Raw genomic sequence first — 19,333 nt, 5'->3', positions numbered from 1 at the left:
AACCGAGTTACTATAACTTAACAGAAAACTCAGCATTACAAAAATCACAATGATCTTCACTAATCTTGAGTAATTACAAAAATATCAAGAAAATTGCTGTATGTGATCAATAGCATAAGAATTCCGAGGCAGAAGCAACATCTTGGACGGTCGCTAGTCGATTGATCAACTGCAAGTCATCTTCAACAAATTTGATATCATTCAAATCAGAAATATCAATCATGAGATCATCACTATCTTGAAACTCCAAATCACCAACATTCAATCCATCATTGTAATCAATACAATCAGTTTTACCTTCAAATCCGAAACCAAAATCAAGACTTTCGGAAAAATTACTAAACCCTAATTTATTACCTTCGTTAATCCCATTACTGAACTTGAATTCAGTAACATCATCCACAAACCGCGAACTCGAGTCCGCCAAATTATTCCCTTCACAACCCAAATCTTCAACATACAATCCAGTTTTACCACAATCAATCAAATCCCGAGCTTTATTACCTTCCTTGATCAAATTAATCCTCTGATTCACAGATTCAATTTTTGCCGCCAAAATTGAATTCAAATCATTCAACTCACCAAACCCTAAATTCTGAAGAAACTGATCATCATTCTTAGCGCGCGAGGGGATAACTTCCTTGCTCCGATTCGGCTTCTTCTTCGCGTAGTACTGGTCGATGACGGTAACAGGATCGGATCGAGAACACCATGTTTGTGGAATATTGGGCGAATCAGGATCGTACAAGATCAACAAAACGTCGACGTCGCAAAGCGTCGAAAGTTCCTTAGCGCGTTTGAAGACGGTTGATTTTCTATGCAAATAATTTGCCGTCTTTTTACAAACCATTTTTTTTAATTTGATTTGATTAGCAAGAAATTTGATTTGATTAGCAAGAATTTTGATTTGATTAGCAAGAATTAGCAAGAATTTTGATTTGATTAGAAAGAAATATGATTTGATTAGCAAGAAATAATTGTGTTGTTTGTTTGTTTGTTCAACTGTGATGGTTGTTTATATAATACTGGATCATGTATAGTCGGTTAAACTGAGTAACCCTAATTAGCGCTCCCGCGTTTTTGTTTCCCTCTTTTTTAAAATTTTACCGTTAATGTTATGGGAAGGCTAATTGTCCATCTAAGCTTTTAAGGTTGTAAAAATAATAAGTAATAAAATAAAATATTGATCCAAATGAATTACATACAATTGCTTAAATTTTATATGAGGTGTATCTAAACCTGTTAAATGATAATCCGATCCGAAAAATTGACTGCTGTGCAATAATAAAAAAAAAAGGATTGAACGAACTCGAAAACAACATGACTCAATAATCATTTGCACAGTAGGCTTACGAACCGCCCGACTTGTAAATTGTGTAAATTTATTGAAAATTTGTATTTAAATCAAATGAGACTTTAATAAAAATAATTCAAACTTTCCAGAATTAAAAATAATGTACGGAGTATTCTTTTTCAAACGATATTAAAGCGTACACATTATTTTTTAATTAATAAAACGCATATCCATATGAATTACATACAATTGATTAATATATACTCCCTCACATTTAACGAATACACTTGCTAAATGGAGGGAGTATGTGTTTTGTTCTATATAAGATAATACGGAGTATGACGGATGTTAGCGGGTTATTAAACACGTTGAGTGATGGGTTAGTTTTAACTAGACCAGATTAATTTTAACTTGTGTTATTATCTACATAACTACCCTTATATATCATGTACTAATTCATGATCATTTAATCCAAGTGTATTCATTTTAACTAGACCAGACAAAATTGATCGGGCAGTATAACTTGATCAATATGCGTGCGAACCGACACTTGCTGGAGGACCCGTAAATGGCCGTAACATGAATCAACTGACCCCATGTGACCCGACCCAACATATCCTTATCCGAATTTTATTGTGGCACAAATAATACACAATGAGTCAATGATGAATCAAATTGTTATAATATTTACTAGATTTAATGCCCGTGCGATGCACAGGCCATTTGTAATATTTTGTCTCTTAAACCGCTGTTAAACGCCAAGTCATAAGAAAACCACAACAAATGTCAACTCTCATTAATAAAGAGGATTGATGCTAACTCCAACTTTTAATTGACTCATCCTATTGTCAAAGATTTTAAAGCCACCTTGACTCTTGAAGTCTTTTAAGGGACTATCTAATAGTTTTACAGGTTGTTTGAAATATTATATATGCCATTTCCTCTTTCAATGAATTGAATGCAATCGATTATCAAAGTCCCGTTCAAGATTATAGAGTGATTTATATTTATATACTTCATTGTAGTTGTATACTTGTATCCTATTGGAATTAAAATTGGTTCATCACTAAGTTTACCTCGACTCAAAAACATAGAAAAAAATAGAATTAGCTAAGACCATAGCGATTTAATCGTATTATCAAAACACGTCTCTAAGACTCTAAATGTCACGTGTGATTTTGTGAGCATCTAATAGACTATAACTTAATTATAACCAAAAATTTATCTAGTGATTAGTATGTTAAGTGGCAGAGTTTGATTCCTAATAAGTGTATAGACTTTGGTTTCTGATAAGTTTATGTTTAAAATGGTGTAATTTTTATAATTTTCGTACTACTATACTATATTTTTGTAAAAAATAAAGTTAAAGCTGCTCTATATATATACTAAAACAACGGAGGAAGTATAATGATCATAGTTTTGTACTTCTTATCGAATTCCGCATGTGGATAAATTCTATAATGTACTCCGTAGTTGATTAAAACTTGGAATGATAAGAATATTATCCTACGTAGCGCCGTACTCGCGAAGAGTTTTAGGCATAATAGAAATGAATTTGTCCATCATTATTTTTTGGTGATTTACAACTGAAATTGCATCTCATATACATTCACACGATGAATGTTGTGAACTTTCCTTTTAAGTTCTAACCTTCTCTAATTTTATCCAAGTATAAGTAATCCGATTTTTCTAACGTGTTACATAAGCAACATACATAGTATGTAAATTTGATCGCGAAATAAATTTTAGCTTGTAGATATAAAACATGGACTTTCAATGTTGTTAAATTAATCAAACTACTTGTGTATCCATACAAATAAAAGATAGTTGGTCTTAATTAAAATTGTCTCAACTTATTAAGGACCTAGGTGATTCTTAATTACATAAATAGAAAAATAAAAATTCACTATAATAATTTGTTTTTATAGAAAAAGACCGTCTTACATATGAAACCGTCTTATTTTAAAACTTTGGTACATAATTATATACTCCGTAATGCTTATAGTCTTATACAATTAATCAATAGGATACTATATACGTATCCCAAACTTTTAATATGAAATTTTCTATGGATCTATCTCCTCCCCTAATGCCCCTTCCCATCTTTTAATACTCCCTCCCATTCAAAATAAACATCCCTATTTCCTTTTCCGTCTATTCACAATAACCTCCTTATTTCCTTTTTTGGTAAGTGTTTGTGTGGTCCAGATTTAATTGTATGGTGGGGTAGTGTATTTGTGTGGTTCAAATTTAATTATATGGTGGGGTAGTGTGTTTCCTTAATATTTGTGCCAAAATAAAATGGGAGGTTTATTGTGAATGGGAGGGAGTATTAAATTTTCTATGGATCTATCCCCTTACCTAATACCCCTTCCCATGTTAATGGTAGGATACTACGTACCCCTAATATGATGTTTTTATTTTTGTATGATTTTTGATATTGTTTTTTGTCTACCATGATGCTTGATATCTCCCTCACAAACTCGTACACATTCAAATGGCAGAATCTAATGGACAATGATCTTGTAACACAAATACCGTCACATACTCCTAACATAGGTTTAAAATTTGTAATTGTATATACCCAGTCATATTGTACAGCATCACCGAAGTCAAGTTTTTACATACAATACTTTGCTCGATCTTGGATGATTGAATAGACGTTATCTATCGAACGCCAAACGTAAAAGTAAAACATATACAGGTTAGTGAAGAAAGCGGCAATGAAACTGAAACAACATGAAACATTAGGGAGAGTGATGTGACACGAGTCCACATGACTAACAATCACGATGAGTCCAGATTATGTAGAATCACGAAAATAAACTCCGTCACAAAAACGATATTTATATATAAATAATTAAATTTGATTACCTTCACATCTTTAATCTTTAAGAAACGAAACTCTTAAGTCTCTAGTACATTAATTGATACCACTTAAATTGGTTGATTATGCCTGCACATAAAGTAAAGTCTTAGATTAAGTTTCATCGAATTAGAAAAACTAAAGAAAATACGCTAACATTGAACATGTTGAATCTAATATAATATGCATCGTGTTGTTAAACTAATGCAATATAAAACCAAATAAACTGGAGTAAAATATTGATAACAAAAAATAAAGCCAAATAATCAAGAAAGCAAAGGAAAGCCGAATTAAGCGCAACTCTGCCACACCATACATTAAGGTTATATAGAGTTGAGATAGAATAAAATATTACTTTGTAAACTCATATCTTTATTATAACTTGCATAAGAATTATATCATCATTAGAATTATACCAACTTACGTAGTTACATTACTATATCTTTATAGTTTATTTATTATTTTATTTTTTGGGGGTAATTCGCGAAAATTGGACTCTCTGTAATCGCTCGAAAAAAGCTTCCTTTATTAATATAGATAGATTATTATTAGGAAAATGATAAGGAAATGATAAATACAACCTATTGGATTGCATTTAAACACTTAATATTCTTCTATATTTGACATTAATTTTGAAATTAGAGAGTAAATTACACATAAATCAATGCAAATATGAACAATTTATTTCCTCTTTTAGTTTCTTAAATACAACCCACTATTTATTACCCATATTATTATAATCTTTTATTTTCAGTTTAGTTCAGATCAGCTCAGTTCAGCTTTATTAAGTTCAATTCAGCTCCATTAAGTTCAGTTCAATTTAGTTCAGTTCAGACAGTTTCAGTTCAAAAGAACAGAGCTTATTCCTAAATAACTTGATAATATCGATCCTAAAATAATTGGATCCGTAATGACCCGACCCGCAATCTGGCATAAAGTGAGCAACGAATCGAAATAGACAAATTCCCAAACTCTCCCCCTCTTTCTAAAACCCTCACTTTTCAAAATTCCTTTTTTCACCAACAATGGCGGCCTCCACCATTCAACTCGACCTTAACTCGCTTTCCTTCACCGGATCAACTCACCTTCATCCTATCCCTTACCCTCGCTATGTTTCCGCCACCTCCTTCCGAAAGACTCTGCAGTGTCATTCGCTAAAGTCCGCCGACTCGTCAGTGGTGGCGGAAACGACTCGTGACTCGGTGAGTCGACTCAGCGGGTTGAGTCAGGTCTCCGGCGTGTTGGGTTCTCAGTGGGGTGATGAGGGTAAGGGTAAACTTGTCGATATTTTGGCGCCGCACTTCGATATTGTCGCTCGTTGTCAGGTATCATTTTGTTCCGATCATTTGTTTACATTTGATTATAACACCGCTCGTAAGCATAGATAGGTAAACAATTGATTAAGACGGAGGGAGTGTTTTTTTAATTAGATTATATTGGTTTTATTATTGTTATATATGAGCTGCTATCCATCAATTTTACCTTTGATTAAAATATCGCTTGAAGGAATTAAACCGTAAACAATTGACTTAGACGGAGGGAGTATTTTTCTTATTTGAATTATATTGGTTTTATTATTGTTGTATATGAATAGTTATGCATCAATTTTACCTTTGATTAAAATATCGCTAGTAAAAAATAAAAATGTAAACAATTGTCTGAGACGGAGCGATTATATATAAATTGTTATGCATCAATCTTACCCTACGTTTTGTGAAATGTGTGTAAGATGATGACATAGTGATGATTGGAGTGATTAGAGTAAGGGGTCGGAATAACGCAACCTTATTCGTGAGAAGATTGGTTAAGACTAACAATGTTAGTTATGTTACCTAGTACTGCAGTTAGACTGGGATTTTTTTTTGATGATTGACATTATGTACTCCCTCCATTCAAATCATTTGTCTAACGTTGGCTTTTTCATTCGCAAGAGGTTCGATTCCTGAGTCTTGCGAATGAAAAAGCCAAACTTGGGAGGGGTCAACCCATTAAATTGCTTCAGTACCCGAAAGAGATTGCCCCAGCTGTCGGTAGGGATACTCCTGGTCAACAAAAAAAAAAATGCCTATCACAAAGGATAAAAAAAGATAAACAAATGACCAAGACGAAGGGAGTATGTTTATTAGGTTCAGTTGAATTTTACTTTACCATGTAAGAAGCGGAAATAGTTTAGTGATGGTTTGTTCTTTTTATGTCTGAGTAGTAAAGAAAATTAAGTTATTTAGCTCATTCGACATTGTAGCTGATGGCGATTGTGTGGTGGGTGAAATTTTGTTTCAATTTCTTTGCCTGTTGGAATGTTACTTTCTGTCATATCAGACACTTGAGTAATCAATAATCGTTTAATGATTAATATGTTCTGTGCGTGCATCGTGGATGACATCCTGACATGTTTCTCTGTTGCTATTTTATTTGATTTCAGGGTGGAGCTAATGCAGGGCATACAATTTACAACTCTGAGGGAAAGAAGTTTGCGCTTCATTTAGTTCCTTCTGGCATCCTTAATGAAGAAACACTTTGTGTTATTGGGAATGGAGTTGTTGTGCATTTGCCTGGACTCTTCGAAGAAATTGATGGGCTTCAATCTAATGGGGTATCTTGTGACGGTCGTATAAAGGTATCTGATCGTGCTCACCTTTTGTTCGATTTTCATCAAGCAGTTGATGGACATAGAGAGGCTGAGCTTGACGATTCCTTTATTGGCACGACTAAGAGAGGCATTGGGCCTTGTTATTCCAGCAAAGTGACTCGCAATGGTATAAGAGTAGGTGACCTTATGCACATGGATACTTTCCCCCAAAAGCTCGAAATTTTATTGTTGGACGCAGCCTCTAGATTCAAAGATTTCAAATATGGGCCAGAAATGCTAAAGGAAGAAGTTGAAAAGTACAAAAGGTTTGCTGAGAGATTAGAGCCATTCGTTGCTGATACTGTGTACGTCATGAATGAATCCATCTCACAGAAGAAGAAGATTCTGGTTGAAGGTGGCCAGGCTACTTTGTTGGATATTGATTTTGGAACTTATCCGTTTGTAACTTCTTCGAGCCCATCAGCTGGAGGAATCTCAACTGGTCTTGGAATCGCTCCACGAGCCATTGGTGATCTTATTGGAGTAGTAAGTGATACATTATTTCTTTCATGTATTTGCTGATTTCCGATCTTCGTACTCATATACATGCTTATATAGATAAATAGGTAAATACTCCGCATATGCTTATTGATAAATATGTTGAGAAAGAGAAGGTGGGTGATTCTCGACACACACTCTCTAGTCCATACCGTCATTGTCTCCACTTTTCTGTCCTTTTGGAGACCCCGATGCTCCTTTGTTTTCTTTTGGGTAGATTGGGGTGTTCTGTGTTTACTAATAAGATTTTTTAAACTAGGTATTGCCTGGCTGGTTTTGCTTTTGATCGTATTTTTTGGACATTTGAGTGAAATTGTAAAGTATTGCCCTTTTCCTCTCATCTAAGATGGGAAGTTTCTTGAATTATCAGCCTATCAGGGTTCTGGCATTATTCTTGACAACTTCATTTTGATATCAGGTGAAAGCATACACGACTCGCGTTGGCTCGGGTCCCTTCCCTACAGAATTATTGGGTGAGAGTGGCGACCTTCTTAGGACTGCTGGCCAGGAGTTTGGGACTACAACTGGCCGTCCTCGTCGTTGTGGCTGGCTTGACATTGTAGCATTAAAGTTTTGTTGCCAGATTAATGGCTTCTCCTCTCTGAATCTGACAAAGTTAGATGTCCTATCGGATCTTTCCGAGATACAGTTGGGTGTTGCTTACAAGGATGTTGATGGTACACCCATCAAATCTTTCCCCGGTGATCTCCGTGTGCTTGAACGATTGAAGGTGAGATTTTATCTAATACCACTCTCATAGCAGGCAGATTTTAGTATTGTTTCCTTCTCATTGTGTGGTTGTGTGAAACAACGTTGTCATAACTCATATGTGTCAAAATGGTGGTTCTCCTTTGGATTATGAGTTTGCTAATACAACAGAGCAAATACTCCCTCTGTCCCGGTCATTTGTTATCCTTTTCCATTCTTGGGTGTCTCAATCATTTGTTGTCCTTTCTATTTTAAGAATGAACTTGATGAGTAATTTGATCATTCTCATTCAATTTGTTCCACTTGTCATTTAGTTATTGGTCCTCTTCTCTTTCCTTGGTCTTTGTGCCAAACCCAAAGGACAACAATTGACCGGGACGGAGGGAGTAAAATAACAAAATCAGAAGAAAATATTAGAATTTATACGACCTCAAGCTATCTTAACAACACCTCATACGAATTTGTACAACCCTAGTTTGTGAATGTCTCAATAGCAATCCCCTTTTGGAATGATCTTATGATGATCCAAATTCCAATCAGTCTTCTCATTTTGGATCATTAGATCGTACTATCCAACTATCTGGATCGTGATTTTAACCACTATCGTGTGATTTACTGTCCTGCACTCCAGCATATCAGCAACATTTTTGATGAATGTTGTCGCCTTGTCGGGAATCAAATTCATCTCGGGGATTTGTTATCTCATTGATTAATTATTTTATAGAAAGGGTTCATAATTGTTTAGATGCCTGGAAGGCTGGAAGTTTAACTCCTGCTTTTCATTGGTTAGTTTTATCGGAAAATGCTACGGAGTGGGTGTGTTACTTATTTACCAAGCTTGTGTGCTACTGATTTGCTGGGGCTACATGACTTTTTGTGCCCCTTGATTAACTCTATACATGTTGGTTGCGTATTTAGGTGGAGTATGAGGTTCTACCTGGGTGGAAGACGGACATTTCTTCAATCAGAAATTATGCCGATCTTCCATTGGCAGCTCGGCAATATGTTGAGAGAATAGAACAACTTGTTGGAGTGCCCGTCCACTACATCGGTGTTGGTCCTGGCCGAGATGCCCTCATTTACAAATAGTGCTCAATCGTGTAGGTCAAGACGATGTTAACAGAGTGGTCTCCTTTTTCATTCTAACTCACAGGAGGTCAGTCGGACCCAAATAAACTGGAATCTATCGGGATTCCCTTATGCTGTATTGCATGTACCTTCCCGCAGAGGAGATGCCTAGAAACTTGGAAACTGAGGTTTAATTTGTTCAATTCTGATTTTAACTCATGTTTCCTTCTACAAATACCAGCATTTGATTTTTGTACCGAGTAATTTGTATAATTCTTGGGTCACCTGGGAGAAAATTTTCTTCTTAATGCTCGACTTTCAAGTACTGTAAAAGTTATGTTGCTAAGTGTGAAAACCAGCTCTGTACTTTGGTCGTGACCTTTTCTTTCTTTATATATGCTGTTAAACTCTTTATTTATAGTCTGTTTTCCGGGCTCTATTGGCTGCGACTCTGTGCGCAAGGAAAATGAGCACAGCAGACTCTTGTGCAGGCCGATTAGCAATCAGGGTGAGTGTCAACATAGTTCAGCATCAACCCGGCTATTCTGCAATACTTGCCAGTATAAGAAGTGCTAATAATTTGGTCATAATCGCGTCCAATTTTTTTGCCATAATCGTATTGTAGTAGTAAAACGATGGAATTAATACGCCTATAGGGCTAGTAGTTATTGACGGACCATCATCGTGTGTAGTTTTATTACCCGTGTGCTTCATTTCACAGCATAAATAACACGGATAGTTGTATTATCCGTGTGCTTCATTTCACAGCATAAATAACACGGAGTATACAAAATACGAGTAATTGCTAAAAGAACCATTAGTAGAGACAAGTGATCGTCATAACTTTATAAAACTCCTTATTTATCAATTTGTGGCGCCAACCTATATATATCTAACACCATGTCCTCCACTGATCTGATAAATAGTCAGGTCAATTGGTCATATATAAACAACAGGAGAAATTAACAGTGGCTGCAATATAAAACCTCTCTACAAAGAGAGAAACTCCGATACTAATTCATCTATTAGCAATAGCTCAACGTCTCTACCTACTGCACCGATCTGATCTCCAAGCTTGAACCATTGCATCCCACCAAGTATGGCCGCTTCCAACACATTTTCTTTTCTTAAGATGGCTGCATCCGTCACGTTTTCTTCTGTTACCAGTTCATCGTTCTTTAATAAGTTACGCAGCTCGGATATTAACCTGTCTCTTGACAGTTGAGGACCAAGATTTCTAATAAGTGGCTTCACCCAGGGCTCAATGTCCACATGCCTGCAAACGATCTGAACAATTTCAGCATTTATATGGTCAAACAACAGTTTTCTCTCTGATCTCGAACATGATTTCCACCCTCCACACTTTTTCTCCAGATTATCAAAAACACAAGGATTTATTGGACAATTTGGGGAGTGCCATGTTTCGAGAAATATATCAATGTCAATTTCTTCAAGCCCTGAGCAAGTCAGCAATTCTACAAAGTAAGAGGATTCCCAACTCTCTTCAACAACACAAAGTCCCGCACCGTTATCTGGCTTTGTGGATTCCTCCTCACTTTCATCGCTCGAGATGAGTATAGACCCTTCGTCATATGTTTCAGATTCCTGCTTAAGAAGCTGAAGTTGCATTCTCAACCCTGGAAATTAAAAATAGTAAGGTTTGAGTATGGGAGGTGAAAATTAGTACAGCAGAAAATTTACTAATATTTACAAGTCACACGATGTATTCACAGTCTAAGAGAGCAGCTGGACCCAACTAATGATTTAGGGTCAGACAACATGAGCTATTATTTGAACTGTCATTGTGAGCAGTGAGACGAGAAAGTATAGGACGGAGTTAAAGAGTCCGTTTATCACATAAGAAAAAAGACTGCTGTCCTCAAGCCCGAATAAGTGTATTACAAAGAGAGTACTAGAGTAGGCTTTAAAGTAACCTTCAGAAATTGAACATCACAACAAAACCTTTGTAAATTCTCCAATTTATTAATTTCCGAACACATTTCAGATTCATCAACTTTGGATTGAGGGAGCTGAGGGAGACCGTATTTGCCAACACCAACGGATATTATTTTGGCCACTAGATCAAAAACATGTTTCTAAGAAGACAATCAAGACTAATATCCAAAGAACGTTCTGTAGAGATATAATGGGCTGAAGTGTCAAGCCAAATGAAACCAAGACTGTATTATCACGACGTATGCAATCTTAGAATAGGCTTCCGCAATACTAATTGTTTTTATTTCCTAGTGTTAAGCTGTGTGCGCTAACATGGACTGATTTCTTCCTCCAGTTGTATGATTTCTGTCCTTGAGGTATGTAATATTATTATTCTTCAAAAGAGAGAAAAGACAAAGTTACAGGTTCCAAACAAAGTTCAGGGATTCAGTCATTGATCTCGAATGCGCTCAATGTTACAGATGAAAGATTAAGTGAATACAACTGAAATGTTTTAACATATAATGACCTGATGCCACACAACATTATGTAACATGAAAGAAACTAGTAATCTAAAGAGATTGAGTAACGCTTCATCAATACTTGTTAATTTATCATATCAAGATTTTAGATTGTGTTGTACCTTCAGAATGATAACACACATGAATTAAACCATCAATCATAAAGAGCGAGATTGAGAGAGGCTTCATCAATACTTGATGATTATATCATGATTTTAGGTGGTGTTTTAACTATAGACGGTTTTTTGTTCTCTAGGCTCTAGTTGTATCACTAATTATCTGATCTTGGTAAAATCTAAACTAAAAGTTGCATTTTCTAAGCTATAGTGAGTTTAGTATTTAGGGAGATCATATTTTGCTAAAACTTCGAGTTGAATCAATATCTTTTTTTGTTGTGAGATAAACTTTTCAACTGACACTGGCACTAGTACTGCTTACTATAGTAAACCAAGTAAACTATGTTGTTCAATTTTGCCACGTCACAAGTGTGGTTCAGCCCAAAGCCCCAAACAATGCTCTCAACAACGTAACATGGGAAGACATATTAGCAGAAAAGGGTGTTTCAGAAAAAGATAGAATTTAGGAAATGAAAAATCTGGAAATCTGAGACATCACTTTACCATGAAGTCCAGCACTGACTCTCTCAAAGCACTCTGAACCAGACGAAACTTCTTCAACAAATGGTGGTTCCAAAACTGAGACTGGACTGGGTTGCTCAGACTCCTTGCTGCTAGCTGAAGATTCTGGTTGAGTAGCAGACAATTGCAAACAAGATGGATTTTCAACATAATAACCACTTGATGGTTCCTGCAATATATCATGTGTCACAATACTCGGTCAACCGTAAATCCTCAAAATAAAATTAGCAAAGCGAACAGACGACATCTATATCAAAAAATCACCACAATGATACCAAATTGATGAAGACTAAATTAATACACTGGAAATCTGTACACACCGTTTTTTATCTAAACTATTGCCTTCTCGGACAGAATGATTTTACAAATTGAATTGGAAAATGCTAAAATCAACTGGATATATTCAATTATGTCTGCTGTCATTAAAAATCACCAGTTCTCAGTAAATTGGCTATAAAGTTCTATAATCGTGGCTTTCTATTCCTTTTTCATTTGAAATAGTTAACCGTGCAGGCTCTGTATGCAGTATCTAGTACTCCGTAGTTTGTTAGTGATGCAATTATTGAGGACTTGAAAGACATACCAAATTGCAGTACTTGAGCGATGGATATAAAATGGAAGTGTATCTAGCATTCCCAACATCTATAAACTAGGCAATGGTGGAATTATTTTGCACAAGGAATGGCTAAGATTTATAGCTTCAGGTCTGTAAAGTGTGAACTTTGAAGCCTTATGCATGCATAGTCCACCCTACTAGTCTTAGCATAAACAATACAACAACAATACCCAATACCTTAGGTGGTCACACTAATGGCAACGTGGGTTGGGGGGTACTGAGCACTAACTGTTTTATTTAACACACATGTAACATACGCAGCAGTTAAAGTATCCCTCCCATACCACTCTTCTCAGCACCTTTGTCGCTTTCCAACTCTCTCGAATACTATCCATTCATTTCTAGGTTCAACAATGCACCAACCCCAACCAGCACTTGTAGCCCGGTGTCCCCGGTTCGAACGCTTTTTACTTATTTCTGCCTAAGACTCCCAATCTACATGAAGTTTGTAGAAGTAAGAGACCATAAACTATAAACAGATGCATCTCAGGATTCTGATCACTCTCATTTCCTCGTGTTCAGAACGCCCAAGGATATTGAAAAGCCTCCTTAGTATCAAAAGGCAGAATAGATTCAAAGACCCAAAGATATTTCATGGCTACAGTATTTGCAGAATCCAAAGAAAGAAATTCATACAAACCAGAACAAATGATTCATCCTATAAATTGTCCAAACACTAACATACCACTTGTCAATTACTGCTGCAGTTCATAATGAATTGTCTTTTTTTGTCATTTGCATCCATTAACAAGTCTCAACTATAACTTTTAAAATTCGCGAACTTCAAATCTCACAGATTGTTGAATTACATGTATACACTAACCCAAATCAATGTAATCATTTGAGGTCACGTGAACAGATGAGAGTATTATGGTGTTCTTAAATGATAATATTAAAACAATTGTTGACAAATTATTGGCAAGAATTGAGCAAATTTTACCAAAAGAAGTCAAATAGGGAAAGAGGGATGGAGGTTACATGTGTGGATGTTTTCACTTCAGGTTTCGAAACAGTGGAAGAACATTCATGAATAACCCATTAAAAATACGGAATCTAAAGCCAAAGCGATCAGCTATATCCTAATGATAGTAAAACAATGCTTTGGTATTTAGATATACAGTCCAGCAGAATCTGTGTCAGGACCCAAACGCTTCTTAATGGGCAAGAAGACTTGCACGAAATTGAGAATGGACGAACCTACTTAAAGAATGTTTCTAAGTTATGGAGCTCTAGATACTTTGTATGAAGACTAATCATGAAAGTTTGAAAATGTCAATGTCTCTAAGTGAGAATGTGCTGACAATGAAATTTCATCTGTTAGACCAGCTTAAGTCACCAAACACTGTGATGCTTGGACTCTTCACCTGACCCTGAGGATCCGGTGGACAGGATCCGGACATGGATCCTTGACGGGTCCTTCTATGAGAAATCGGTGTGAGAGTGTGTTGTTTTTAACCTTTGCTTTGTACAACCACCCTATATCAGGAGTGATTTTGACATGAATTTAATGCTGTAATAAAGTCTCCATTCATGTTAAACATGAAGAAACTACTTTTCCTTTCTTTTCTTTGATTTTTTTAACTAGTAATCAATTTTTTCAGAAAAAAATAAAAATTAGCCGAGTCCAAATTTAACTTTGGATCCTCGTATCTGAGTCCTTGTTTTTGAGATTTCAAGGATCCGACACTCGGATCCGTACCCGTGTCGGATCCTCGTATCCAAGTCTGAGCATCACAGACCAAACATATCAGAAACAAAGTCAGCCGACTTGGAGAAGATTATACTGATCAACGAGATGAATTTGCTCCTACTATTAAGTTCCAGCCACAACAATGAAGGCATATTCACGTAGGCACAATTGGCTCTTTTATCCCAACTATATGATCTCACAACATGGCTGAGAAAATTAAGAATTAATCCATTAGAATGAGTTATGATAATCTTCCATTACTTCCTTTGCTAACATTTACACTCTCCTTTCAGTCAAGCATGTCTTACTATGATCTAACCTCATATTTTAAAGCATGTCACTCATAATAACTTTACAGCCTTGTAAATTAATAGCATGTCAGCTTGAATGCTTGGCAGAGTGAGGGGTAAGGGACAAGGGGTATGGGGTAAATACTTCACGTGAAGGAAAAGAAGTATTAATATGCTATTCTTGTTAACCAAAAAATATAATTGAAGGACGTAAATCTCTTATATTATCTATTGAAAAAGGACTACCTATTGGCTATTGCGACATTTATGATGACTGATTGCTCAATAGCTATGAAATGCTAGTGACTGTTGTGGGAGAAGTGAATAGCCAATAGGTCATGGTCTCAAAAAAACTCATTTCAGTTCATATTGACGATACTAAAGACCAAGTCAGCAAGAGAACCAAAACCATCACAGGGTGATCACGAGGATCCACCCATGAAATGGTGTCATGAGATTTAGCACTGCAAAAAAACAAGAGGCTCGAAAGATCAAACCTGTTGTACGGATGGCAGGTCAAAGTTAAAGCAGTCCTGTGGAGCAATAGTGGATTGCATCACTGTTGTAGGAACTGGTTCATCGGGACAATTTAGAGGTGTGTTGATACTATTACGCTCTGTATCTACCGCAGCATTGACGGGTACATGTTTGCAAGATGACGTCTCTATGATCACAGATTTCACATCAGGTGAATCTTTTCCATCAATACTATTTGCTACCGTGTTTGTACCAGATGGGACTTCTTGTCTATCGTCAGTAATTTCCATAAACGTTAACTGAATTTCCTTCTTCCTGGATCTTGTACTTCCAGAAGATGATCCCTGTTTCCTTTCAGAATCTCTGTGGAAGGCTTTGTTTTTGCCAAAATCCATGCTTCTTGAACGGACCAGAAACCTTTCTGCAGTAATAGCTTCATGCCTAGAGCTGGATTTAGGACTTCCAAAGTGAATCGAAGAAGCTGAAAGTGACCTAGACCTTGAAGAGTTACAACCACCACCATCCTTCCAACCGTCCCTGCTGCTTATTCCAAGAGGAGCTGTCACCTCTGTTGTTCCAGCATCCCTTCCACATCTATGGAGATGCTCATTTCGCACAGTTACATAGTTCGGGCTGTGTGGCCTTACGTCCACATCCGGAATAGCAAGCATTTCAGCCAGTGTGCTGCCCTTGCCAGATGACCCAATTTCTTGAGACCTGTGGGTCATTTCCCATCGTTTAGAAAGCCTCTTTTTGCCCTCCTTGTTAATAGAAGACTCTATGTAAGGTGAAGCTGAAGCTGAAGTTGAAGCTGTGTTAGGAATACCCCTGTTCAATGGAGTAACTGAACGTAGAATTGTCTTATCAAAAACCGTCACTTCAGGTTCATACGAAGACTCATTCTCCGATATATCACCTGAGCTTTCGTCAGCAGAATATCCTTTGTATCCAGATGAAGGCACATCGAAGGAATCAACTCTTGATTTATTTTTCATTCGACGGGTGACTTCTCTAGCTAGCTCCCTAGATTCCCTAGATTTTGTGGCACAAAAATTAGGATCATCGTGTTTGTTTCTTTTGCAGATCATCTCAGATCCATGTTGCATGATGTTTGAATATCCATTTTGCAACTCGTTATCGGATGCAAAGTCGCGTGAAGGAGTTGTGGATGAAACAGATCTGAGAATGTCACGTGCCTTGCCCAAATTTGGCTTCAAAACTACAATCGTCGTAGCAATAGAAGTAGTATCCTCCTTTCCAACAGCTGAGAAATGAAGTTTATGAGAATCTACATTACGTCTACGGTTTAAATTAGATTGGTGTTCATCAAAATGTTTTCGGGAACGGCTAATATCAATCTTCTGAGAAGCTTCACCACCTAATTGAGACCCAATGACATCAACATTACTCTTCAAATTGCTCAAAGACTTCATACCCTCAACACGCCCACAATGGGATTCTCGAGCACCATGCAAATTGTGCAGATGCTTTGTGAACAGCGAATTAGGTTCCTGGAGAAACTTGAGCAACAGATCCTTATTAGAATCAAGCACCTCAAGTGCATCATGGAACTCCTTAGAATGCCGAAGCTTTTCATCAGTAGAAAAGCGTTTGACATCCATGAATTTCTGTCTCACAAAGGCAACTTCATCTTCGTCACTACGATTCCTCATAGACGCTGCACGAGATGTGGTGCTCCCAGTTTCCGTATTAGACCTCTCTGCGATTTCATACACATCTTTACACTGCTGTGAGCTCTGTCGCCCCCTCTCATGATTCCTATGTGATCTACCATCATTTACTTTAGAACTTTTCCCCAAACCCGTGGAATTGCATTTCTTTTGATAATTCTCAGAAACCCTTTTATGTTGCTTACTAACATTGTTGGTTGCCGGCAACCACTCAAGACCCATCAAATTCGCGATAATACTAGGTGATCGCCTTCCCGATTCATTTTCCCCTTTCAACTCATCCGCCAATAGCTTCTTCATTGTCGTCCCAACTGACAACCTCGACGAAACACTCTACACAACACACAACACACAAACAAACCATCAACCACAAATAAACAACACTCAGAAAATCAAATCCACCAAACAACAGCTTACAGCAAATTATCAAAACTAAAATATACCAAATTCTCCACCTCTTGAGCCTCTACTGAAGTACCGGAAATCGAATCAGGAAATGAAGATACTTTTAGCAAGTTGTTAGGCTTTTCAACAATCTGGTCCCCTGCAGAAGATAATTAACCTTAATATAAATCGTAAATTAAACCAAAATAGCTCACTAAACCGACTAAATTGATTGCGCTTCTTTTTATTGTGAAGTAACCGTCACTAACACAATTTTTCGACACATTTTTTCATTTTGGGTCATTTAACACAAGATAAGGTTACATATATTGGACTCATTACCTCGCAATCTGCGGGAGCCATTGAGACACTGGGTTAATGTGGTCGTTATCGACTCGCTATATATAGTAAAGTAAAACCAGCAGGAATTATAATAACGGAAAGAAATGCAAATCATCATGATTAGTGGAAAAAAAAAACGAAAGTAATTATGGAATGCAGCAACCAACAACATTATTATAATTATAAACAAAAAAGGAATCGAAATCATGAACCCTAAACCCCACACAACACCAACAATTACGCAAATTACCTTTTTAATTTAATTAATTAATTAATTAACTAATTAAAACTAATAATAACGATAAAAATAGAAAGAAATGCTAATAAAAACAGTTACCATGACGAACAATGGTGGAAACCCTAGGAATTTTCCCCTTTTTTCTGCTGTTACTACGAAATAACTCCATTTTCCGTCATTTAATTAAATCTGATTATATAAACCCTAGAAAATTCAAATTTGAATCGGAGAAAAAGGAGAAAAGAGTGAAAAAAATAGTAAAAGGAGATAAAGGAGAGTGGAAAGTTACAAGAAGGAAGAAGATAAGAGAAATGAAGAGAGCATCAATGGCGGCCTTTTTCTAGCTCCTCACTTCACTCTTTTATTTACTTTTTTTGTTTATTATTAATTTATTATTTTTGAGTTTGAAATTTGAGGTGTGTTTGTTTCTTTCAGCTTGTTTAATTTAATACTCCATTGTTTTTATGTTTTTGTTTTTTTTATGGTGTTTCAATCAATTTTTTAGGTTTTATGCTTCATACTTCCTCAATTTCAATGAACTGTATACATTTACTTTATACACGTGTATCAATGCACTTTTTCTTCTGTTCATATGTTTATCTACACATTACTAAAAATTATAAAAATTTGATATTCATAATATCCTCGATAAGACAATTTCAAAAAGATCTGACTATATTTTATGTTTTATATTAAGAGTTATAACGAAGATTCTCCACACTTATAAATAGTGACCAAAGAGCAAACAAACGTATACAACTCATTGAAACGGATGAAGTATATGTTTTACTTTGTTAAAGTATTAAAGTATATTGCTTTATTGTTTCGTCATTTATTTACCTATTTTATTTTATCTCAGTCACCTAATAACAAAATCTAGAAATGAACATAGCTCGATTTTTGTGCCAAAGACAAAGGTGAATATGATGGAGGAGTATATAGATTATAGCGATATAGGTGTTGTTTGGCCTAGTTTATGTGAAATAGCTTTTACTTTTTAGAATGAGTTTTTTCATAAACTACTGAAAAAGTTGTGGTTGTTTGGCCAAACTTTTGTAAAAGTAGTTTCTTAACAAATTGATGTGTTTGGCCTACTACCGCTTTTTAGTTTAAGCAAAAGTATCAATTTGGTGTTTCTGTTTCTGTTTCTAGTAGCTTTTTATTAACTTCTGATTTTTCAAAAGTAGTTTTTTATCTCCCTAAATTATAGTGTTTGACCCTGCTTCTACTTTTACAATTAGAAAAGCACTTAGAAAGTTTGGCCAAACACCCAATAGATAGTTTTAGAAGTTGTTGTAATACCCATATGCATGTAGATTCTTAAATATTTTCTTTGTCCTAGTTATTTATTTATTTTGTTTTTTTGTGTCTCAGACAATTATTTATCTTTATATTTTAAGAATGTCTTTAATTGGTAATTTAATCTTCCACACTCAATTAAATTCATT

General features: G+C 36.0%; 3 protein-coding genes across 5 annotated transcripts; 1 reads left to right on the top strand and 2 right to left on the bottom strand.

The window, feature by feature from the left end:
- Positions 1 to 31: 31 nt before the first annotated feature.
- On the bottom strand, positions 32 to 911 carry LOC141599092 (agamous-like MADS-box protein AGL90). Its single transcript, XM_074418994.1, has one exon. The coding sequence runs from the start codon at positions 848 to 850 to the stop codon at positions 107 to 109; it is 744 nt and encodes a 247-aa protein (XP_074275095.1). The 5' UTR covers positions 851 to 911; the 3' UTR covers positions 32 to 106.
- A 4,178-nt stretch (positions 912 to 5,089) lies between these two features.
- On the top strand, positions 5,090 to 9,451 carry LOC141599091 (adenylosuccinate synthetase 2, chloroplastic-like). The gene is made up of 4 exons (XM_074418993.1): positions 5,090 to 5,485; positions 6,583 to 7,275; positions 7,706 to 8,017; positions 8,914 to 9,451. Exons 1-4 carry the CDS (start codon positions 5,186 to 5,188, stop codon positions 9,082 to 9,084), a joined length of 1,476 nt encoding a protein of 491 aa, XP_074275094.1. The 5' UTR covers positions 5,090 to 5,185; the 3' UTR covers positions 9,085 to 9,451.
- A 443-nt stretch (positions 9,452 to 9,894) lies between these two features.
- Positions 9,895 to 18,367, bottom strand: LOC141599100 (uncharacterized). 3 transcript variants are annotated; one of them, XM_074419004.1, is made up of 5 exons: positions 17,985 to 18,367; positions 17,365 to 17,465; positions 15,251 to 17,254; positions 12,140 to 12,326; positions 9,895 to 10,700 (listed from the first exon to the last, which is right to left on the bottom strand). In XM_074419004.1, exons 1-5 carry the CDS (start codon positions 18,052 to 18,054, stop codon positions 10,054 to 10,056), a joined length of 3,009 nt encoding a protein of 1,002 aa, XP_074275105.1. In that variant the 5' UTR covers positions 18,055 to 18,367; the 3' UTR covers positions 9,895 to 10,053. The 3 variants fall into 3 exon arrangements, with proteins under 3 accessions (XP_074275105.1, XP_074275107.1, XP_074275106.1); XM_074419006.1 differs by having other exon boundaries at positions 18,175 to 18,305; XM_074419005.1 differs by having other exon boundaries at positions 17,377 to 17,465; positions 17,985 to 18,198.
- Between the last annotated feature and the right edge of the window lie 966 nt (positions 18,368 to 19,333).

Source organism: Silene latifolia, chromosome 9 (genome assembly GCF_048544455.1).
Source record: "Silene latifolia isolate original U9 population chromosome 9, ASM4854445v1, whole genome shotgun sequence".
In the NCBI taxonomy this organism is placed as follows: domain Eukaryota; kingdom Viridiplantae; phylum Streptophyta; class Magnoliopsida; order Caryophyllales; family Caryophyllaceae; genus Silene; species Silene latifolia.
This window is presented reverse-complemented; position numbering and strand designations above follow the sequence as displayed.